The 8,726-nt window shown below is 41.8% G+C and overlaps 1 protein-coding gene across 1 annotated transcript; it reads right to left on the bottom strand.

Annotated features, from left to right (window-relative positions):
- Positions 1 to 873: 873 nt before the first annotated feature.
- Positions 874 to 3,703, bottom strand: LOC308382957 (fibroblast growth factor 1-like). The gene is made up of 4 exons (XM_080860514.1): positions 3,522 to 3,703; positions 2,329 to 2,545; positions 1,928 to 2,031; positions 874 to 1,617 (listed from the first exon to the last, which is right to left on the bottom strand). The coding sequence occupies exons 1-4, from the start codon at positions 3,543 to 3,545 to the stop codon at positions 1,423 to 1,425; spliced, it is 540 nt and encodes a 179-aa protein (XP_080716640.1). The 5' UTR covers positions 3,546 to 3,703; the 3' UTR covers positions 874 to 1,422.
- Positions 3,704 to 8,726: the final 5,023 nt, after the last annotated feature.

Raw genomic sequence — 8,726 nt, 5'->3', positions numbered from 1 at the left:
TCCTGTCACACATGGCATCACACTTGTTACTTTTTGTCTAAACAATGTCATATCAAGCCACATTTTAATGCGTAGTAGGCTAGACCTTGACCATGAATGAAAGTTTTACCTCAATGACAAGAAATGTTCTGAATGAGCCTGGGCGCAAAGCAATTCTGTGGTTAGGAACACTTGCGCCATCTAGTGGAGCTCTGAGTACCTGCATAAGCAATTCAGCACCACTGGGTCTACACCAAAATGAGCACCAGAAATGGAAATGCTTTGGCAGGCACGAGCTCGCCCTCATTTGGCCCACCAATGAGCCTTGCTTGGGTCTCACTGATCCTCATAGGCTATATGTACCTTACTTGGACATGGGGAAACAGATGTATTTTGTAATAATTCAGGCAGTCTATGCATATTGTGTGTTTGGTCAGGCGTTTTTGATGCATTCATTTGTCAATGACAGAGATCTAAACAAATGCAATCGTAGACGTGACACGGAGAACTGGAATACCCAGGAATACTGAAAAACTGCATTTGTATAATGGCTTCGAATCAAATAGGCTAGTTGTTTTCCCTCTGGTTCATTGAGGGTCTTCTGAGTGCTTTTTAGACCTGTTCTAAGCAGCTGGACAACTTGGACTTGATCATACTTCCTGTGAAAGGAAAGCTTTTATTTTTAATAGATTCGGCCTGCGGTGAAATATAACCTTAGGTGGTTTCAACCTGATAAATTCAGAAACAGCAATATGTACAAAAGGGCAAATTGTAAATTTGTAAAAAGGATTTTATTGAAAATTACATTTTAATACAATATGTATTACGCAAGAAAAAGGTTTATGTCACCTTTCTGATCTTTTGGTCAATAAAGCATCTGATTCCCCTTGAGCAAGGTTTTATAAATAGCCTACATAATTTAAAATGTATACTTTTGTTCGCATGAATTATGCTAAACAAGACTATAATATATGTATAAATTAAATTATATTAAATGTTTTATTAAAAATAAATATGGTGAATGCAGATCAAATTACTTCCAGCATGCCTACATGATTTGTGTATTACTTGCCTACATTAGTGGTGGATATGTAGACTTTTGCAACAAGCTACTGTAACAGAAATGGTGACAGAGGCGTAGTTCTGATACCATGATAGCACTCTGACCATCACGTTCTTCTTATCAGACTATGTAGCACAAAGTACCTTAAGACAGCCCACTGAGTATCTTTAAACATGTAGGCCTACTGTAAATAAGAACTTTTTTTCTCAGTTTCTATCATGGCTGTATATGCAGTTGTGGATGGTAGTGTCTTGGCAATATTGTTTTACAAAATATTTACACAGTGAAGGTTTGAACTTGAATGCACTCTTCATCAAGTACTAGACCAATAGTTGGAATCTTGATGAAGCCCCTCCAATCTACTTTCTGAATCATGGCACTCAGCTGCCACCTACTGGTCGAGGCAGGAACAAGACCCCCTTTTGGCCAATGCTGGTTTGGGGTCCCACTTTTGAACGTCCGTCCTTCTTCAGTCCCACATACCACTGTCCATCTCGATATTTGTTTGACCTGTATGTATTGTAGTGGTTCTCCTCCATTTGCTCCAGGAAGTAGCACTCATCGTTGAGAGATGCCTGCAAGCAATTTGAATGAATCAAATTATGTGGAACTTTCCTGTAAAAGTCGACACCTCAAATAAAGTTTGTGAAGTGTAAACTCATAGATTAGATCTCTGATCTTCTGATAAGCTTATAGAGTTTTAACGTACACTTGCAAGAACTTTGTTAAGAATGTTTTTTTTTGCTTAGGCCTAGACCATTCTTTTCTCTCACCAACAGCAATAATGAATCCAAATAAGGCTAAGATCCATACGAATACACTACTGGCTTCTGCTAATTTTTTTTTGCAAACTCCTGGGGTGATACTGAATTTCTCAACACATACCGATCCGTATAGCTGTCCGTCCTGATCCATTGCCAGGTAACGTCCTGTCTCATTGCCTTTGATGACCACCACTCCAAGACTGACGGCTTGCACTCTCAAAACAGCTGGGGACAAAGATGATGAAAAAGATGAGAATGTAGCCTGGTTAATAAGGGTGAGACTAAAAAGATGTTCTACAGATGTTCTTCAAAGGCTACCAGTATGCTCAACCAAATGATAGGCCTTCAGGCTGTTGTATTGTAGGCTACCACATTATATGTGCCTGATGTGATATGATATGATACTATATTATACACTGAAACATGTAAGATAAACATATTACACAATATTGGTATGCTTTGATTGATTCACTCATAGGGCAAACACATCTGTCCTTGTGGGAGCATTGTTGAAATTCTTACTATTCAAGTCGTTTTCGTTTCGACTGCCGTCGACAGTTCCGTCCGGTTGTAATCGGAGATGGTATCCTCCGTTCTTACAGTAGAGTCTTTTTAAAGCTGTGTGGTCAGGGTGGCTGGGCTCAAATGTCTCTGGAACTAAATGGAGAAGAGCAATTTCCCCCTCTGACATTCTGTAAAGTGCCGCAGGACGTCCTGTGCCCGGTAAATGCCGTTGAGGCTGAAACATAGTCACAATACGTCAATACGTACAGTTATTTCCAAGCAGTACAGAGCACCTGGGACTTGTTTTAGACACGTCTGTTGTGAGAACACTAATTTATACAATTCCGATAACGCCGCCTCGATTACGTAGGCAGACACCGTACATGGACCTCCGGAAATTGTATTTCCGAGATGCTCTGTGATCTTGTGCTCCGGTATACCGATCCATGGCTTCATCGCTACAGCCCTGCCTACTGAGTGTGACTCAACAGACAGCGATCGCAGACACAACGTAATTTTTTGGCCAGATCTCAAATTATTGCTGGTATAGCCTACACTGTGCACTTGTATCCTATCCTCTATTATTTGTTGGTTATCAATATTATGTTGCAGTTGGAAATATTAAACGTAAATGCCTTTCAGAAACAGAAGTCCATCTTAGACTAAGTTAATATTCTCCCCAGCAGGACATGTTTGGACAGAGACAGACACCATGAGATCATTGGCCTTTGGGCCACATCCTCCTCAACCAAACTTTTGACCTACGGAATGTGTCATCAATTCATAAAACTTGATTTCCCAGAGCTATACTGCTAAACACAGCTGTCAGCTGAAGAGTGCTGAAGCTGAAGGTGAAACGGTAACGTTATAAAACTGTGGCCAGTGCGCTCCCCTACTATCTTCTGTGTGCTCAGCCTCCGCCAAACTCCACATCCGGAATGTCTTGGAAAGCCATCAGGGCCCCGCTTCAGGAAAATAAGCCACATGAGGAATGCAAGGCCTACTCCCTCTCTCTCACACACACACACACACACAGACATACACAACCGGTTACTTTTCTCGAGAAATTTCAGGCCGAGGGGAATGAGCACAGCTTGACTGGAAATGGTACTGGAGTGCTAGACAATCCCGCGGGGGAGACGAGCACTTGGGGGTGCGAATGACGTGCAGTGCTGAAGAACGTCCAGCGAGGAAAACAGACAGTGACTTACCAGGAGCGTGTGATGAGCCAGCATGTCCTTCTTCTTTAAAGCAAACCCAGTCTTTCGAGAATCCAAAAGAAATTTTGTAAAAGCAATATTGGCCTGAGCTAAATGTCTCCAAAGCTGTGTCAGAAAGAAAAATTCAAACCCTGCGTGCTCAACTGTACACTTACTACTAGTGCCCTGCAGGATTTCAGTACCAGTGGCGTGTATTTGTACTCCGTTGCTCGGAGAAACTGTTGCGTCACTGGTCCAGTGCCCGTGGGCCGTCACTAAGCTATATTTACAACTTTCGCTCACTGTGACGAACGCTGGTAAAGGCGGACTCACCGGGAAACAGGCTGGCTCCTACTTCATCTCTACTATTGGCTCTCCACTGGCCGGAGGGAAGGGGGAAGAAAGAAGAAGAAACACAATACACATATGGTAACGATGCCTGTGCCATTATTTCAGGAAGTTTCCTTGACACGTCTTACTGTAAATGTGAATGTCTGTAATTCTAGACTCACAACCCGCATTACCTCAAACCACTGATGGGCTCTTTGAAATGTTCCATTGTTCCAGCATTTGTAAGAAGGGCATTTAAAGACTACTACTTCAGTACTTCATACTTTTAAAGTCATTAAAAGAGTGTCACCTCATGGCTAGTATTTATCCAGAGGTTGGCATAGATGTAGATCAAAAGGTAACTGATAAGGATGCAAAAATGTAAATAGATAGGTTGGATGCTAGCTAGCTAAAAAAAATCGGATCTAAACTTAAAAGTATAACAAATAACCCATTTGTAAAGTGTGAATCATCAAATACATTATATTTCTGTAAGTATCCTGAATCTGAACATTCGAGAAGTGGAATGCAAGGTGCACATGCTATTTTAGCTACCATTTTCACCCAACGTTGTAAAATTACAACAATGACAAGCTGAAAATCTAATGTGATGCATCAATTCCACAAACACTTAGTATTTACATGAACTACATATTCTAACAATCACCCCAAAAAATATTTCATGGAATTTACATACTTCAATGTTGATATATTCAGTTGAATGAAACAAGTAGATGTGTTTCCAGGAAAGTTTGCAGGTAGAGTGAGATTATGGCCTTATGGCCACACCTATCCATTTACAATGCAATGGCATTGCAAGGCACGACAATAGGACCCATTGACTTTGTAAATGTGGTCTTTCCCCAAAAAACGTTTTTGCAAATGTGTTTTTTTGGAGAGATAAAAGTGACGTTTGTAATAACAAGGGGTCTTGCAGGGTTAGCCATTAATACTGATCCAATTGAGAGAATATCTAACTAAATTAGATAATTGCCTCACTGTATAGGCTGGCAGACAAAGGGCAACAAAAGCTTCCTAGTAGACTAGACAAGTTGTGTGCCCACAGGCTGAAATAATTGCAAAAATAATAATACAAATAATTGTTTCCAAAAGCTCAACACAAGCCTGGTATAACCAGACCAAATTGCACCTCATCATGAAAATAATCCCAGTGAAAACTGAGCTGGGAGCAATAGGCAGGAAGAGCAAGGGCACGGAATACAAAGTCTTGGATTTAACTCAGGGTCTGTTTCAAATGAGAAACTGCAAGGCTACCGAGTCTGTAGACTGTAGACCCTTTTATTATTAATAATACAATTTACAGAAAAAAGAGTGGAATTTAAAGCCATTATACACTCATAATAACACCTAATATAACAACGCAGAAGTTAAAAATATCAATAATTAGTTTTAAGACACTTTCCTGAAACCCTTTATTTGTGTTCTACCTCTAGATGGCATTTTACCGATTCTTCTGCCTATGTTTTTACTCTTAACTGTTATGAGGTATTTCCACTGTTGCGGAACACAAACCGAATTGGAAGCCTAATTTACACATTTAATTTTCACATATGTCTGTAAATAGATCACGTCCCCTTTAAATTGGATGTTCGTGATTCTAATCCCATACACTTTTTGTCAAGTTCAACAAATTGCTCCTCATGGTCATCTAGCTGTCTATTCAGTGTTACACATAGTCCTGGCTCTGTAAATCCGAAAACAAACATAGTGGCTCGGACCGAACCAAAAGTAATCAAAGTCAATCAACACAGGTGTTTCAGGAGCATGGAAGGGCCAAGGGTGTAATTTGACTGGCTTTTGAGGTCAAATACCAACAACCTTTTGTGAATGGCAGACTGCCTCTTTAAGCCACAGGGTGGCAGTAAAGACCACTGAACCATGAACATGGTCTGCAAGGAAGATGTAGAAGCAAAATTCACTCCTAGTGGGGATATCACACAAAACTCTGAAATTTTCTCCTGCTGAGACACAGCCCAAGCCTGCGGACACATGAGTGACTGCGGCCCCTGATATATCTCTTTTCATATAACACCCAGGAGGGAGAGATATTCTAATCTCACTATATGACAGTGAGGAGGGTCCGGAGGCTACGAGAGTAAAAGCGGCGGAAGCCAAGCTGAGTTCTCTTGTGTCTCATTCTCCTGGAGCTCATACGGCCGGCCCGTGAGATCACGGTGTTGGAATCGGAGACGGAAGGCTGTCTGGCCAGCCCAACGCGGTATCCGCTCTGGTGCTCTCTCTGGGCGCTGCCATGTGTGGTTGCTGTTGTTGTTCTCTGAGAGGAAAGCTGTCGTGCTGCAGTTGACACAGCTTGGAACTGGCAGAGACAAAGCCTTCTGTGTCCCCAGTCCAACCCAGTCCCACCTCACATCGCCCCAATACTGGAGCAGGGCTGGCTACAGTCCGAAGGATGGGGGTCGTTTGAGTATGTGCGTGTGTGAGTGTATGAGAGAGTGTGTGTGGCATGTGTCCCTGTGTGAGTGTGTCTCTGTGGGTTTGTGCGTGTGCACGTGTCGGTATGTTTGTGTGTGTGTGTGTGTGTGTGTGTGTGTGTGTGTGTGTGTGTGTGTGTGTGTGTGTGTGTGTGTGTGTGAGTTGGTGGTGGTGGTGGGGGGGGGGGGTCTCCTCCCAAGTGCACAATCTCCAATGTGAAATTGCATTCTCAAAGAATGACTCACCCACTAAAGAGTGGAGCCCAGTCCGTCCAACTTTCCCTGTGCAGCATGTCCACCAGGGAGATGACAACTCTCCTACTTGAAATGGAATGCCAATGACGTTTGAAATAAGCTGGTTGAGCTAAGAACCTTACTCATGCTTGAATCATTGAACTACTACGTGCTGTGTACTATGTAAATAATCTCTCGCTGAGAATGAATGAGTAATCAGTGTTAAGGTGCACTGACACACACTATTCACCAACAGCTCATTAATTTGCAATTTGTTGTAGGTGTGATGCAATATATTTATGTCATCATTTAATTATTTTTATTTTAAATTACTTGGCAGGAATTGTTTTGACTGTTTGGGAAAGGAGATGCAGATGAAGTGCTATTTCATACAACATTGACCTGAAACACTGTCATGGGGCCTACACGAGACATTATCATTTTCAATACCTATTGTACCAAACCACATCTTTGTGCTGAGACAAATACAGACCTACCCACTCCAAAGTACTTTAGGGAAGTGAAAGAAAATGTTTTTCTGAAATGACTGTGAGGTGCAGGTGGGAAGATATTACCACATTTTCAGTTTGTCTTTGACCTTTTAAAACACTGAGCTACATATGTTTTGGAATGGCTGTACCTATGAGCTGTTACACATCTGTAGGGACTGATCTGGCTGGAAAGCACGACGCAGTAGGCCCATGGATAGAACCTTGACAAGCATTTGTGATCAATACCAGATGAACTGAATCGAAAAATTCAAAATAGTGCACATGAGACTGATTATAACTCGTGCTATCGTGTACTCAATTACACTGAAATACCCCAGGCGTGGGACATGGTTTTTGTTCAAAGCTGGTTTTTAAGACACAGAATGCCAGTTAAATCGAATTGCCGGCACAGAGCGAGGCAACTATTCACTTTTTTGGCTCACAGTTTTGGGTAGCCGATCCCCATAGGAGCAGCTGCTGTAACTGTATGAGAGAACTATAGATCACCATGTTCCAGAGCAAGCCTGTTGTTTCTCTTTTGTTTCACTGGCAGGAGAGGAGGGGGTGTATTTTAACAGCAGTGTCAGCTCTCTCTTGATAGTGGCCCACATTAAACTAACAAAGAACATAAGAATGAACTTTCGCTGCATGTGACAGTGAATGACTAACAAATTGTGAGCTATAGATTAATACATTAGAATGCGTTTTGAAGAGAATATCTTGTGTTAGCTAGATGGAGAGGTTGCATAGACCTCCAAACAGACACATACACCCACACACTTCCTTTTTTCTTATTCTGTGAAAAATTAAGTTACAGGCCTATATCTGGGAACCACAGAAAATTAACCAAAAAAAATCTTTCAAGAAACTTAATCAAAAATGATTCTGGGGAATTTTTCTTCTTGACAGAACCCAATGTCAAAGTGGTTGCAAAAATAGACTTACTAAGGCATAATAACATTGACTGGAGCTCCCAGAAGTTCAGTGTAAAGCAATAGATTGTAGTTTGCATCATCTGTGGTGGACTTTTACATGGTCATTTGGATCTGTCCTTACTTTAGCATAGCTCCATGAATTCCCCGCGTTGAAATTACATCATTGTCTTGACCAACCAATCCTTTTGTGACCGATCCTACTCAGTGTGCGACGTCCCTTCTCAAACCGCTCTGTCATGCTGGAAAGCCATTGGTCGGACTCTGGATCAATCACACGATAATCTGGTTCAGGGTAGGTTGGTACGGGCGCCAGCGCTGAAGAAAGAGCTCTACGTTTTAAACGCCCAGGGAGGATTCCGCAATTACCGCGTTTCGCTTTTTTCCCCTTCTTCTTCCTCCCCATGCCTTAGCAATATGACGTTGTCATGAGGAATGCAGTACTTTACCTGCAATCTCTGACAGTCTGGACATAAACATCCACTAAGCACTTTTGCCACAGACTGGCATCGGCGTCGGTTTCTAGCGGATTGAAATTCTGCGATGCGGTTTTGGATTTTTTTTTCTTTTTTCTAATAGCCGCCAGATCCTCGTTCGCTAAACAGTGAATGTTTTTAGAGTGGTTCTGAGTATGTAGGTGCATATAGCTAAGTTTTAAAAATACATATACGCCTACTTTTATAATTTGGTCCTGAGTTTCTGCTATTCGGATTGAGCATCACCAGGCAAAGGTTATACTTCGAAGACTTTGTTGTGGCTTTTGGACTGAGCGCAAAC

The sequence above is a fragment of the Sprattus sprattus genome (assembly GCF_963457725.1).
Source record: "Sprattus sprattus genome assembly, chromosome: 1".
In the NCBI taxonomy this organism is placed as follows: Eukaryota; Metazoa; Chordata; class Actinopteri; order Clupeiformes; family Clupeidae; genus Sprattus; species Sprattus sprattus.
The sequence above is the reverse complement of the archived record's forward strand: the minus strand, read 5'-3'. Positions and strand labels throughout refer to the sequence as shown.

Excerpts from the sequence above, each read along its gene's own strand:
- LOC308382957 (XM_080860514.1), bottom strand. The coding sequence starts at position 3,545 with ATGCTGGCTCATCACACGCTCCTG. Across the intron at positions 2,032-2,328 it reads AAACGAAAACGACTTGAATA|CTGTTTTGAGAGTGCAAGCC; the intron begins GTAAGAATTTCA and ends CTTTGTCCCCAG. Across the intron at positions 1,618-1,927 it reads ACGGACAGCTATACGGATCG|GCATCTCTCAACGATGAGTG; the intron begins GTATGTGTTGAG and ends AATTGCTTGCAG.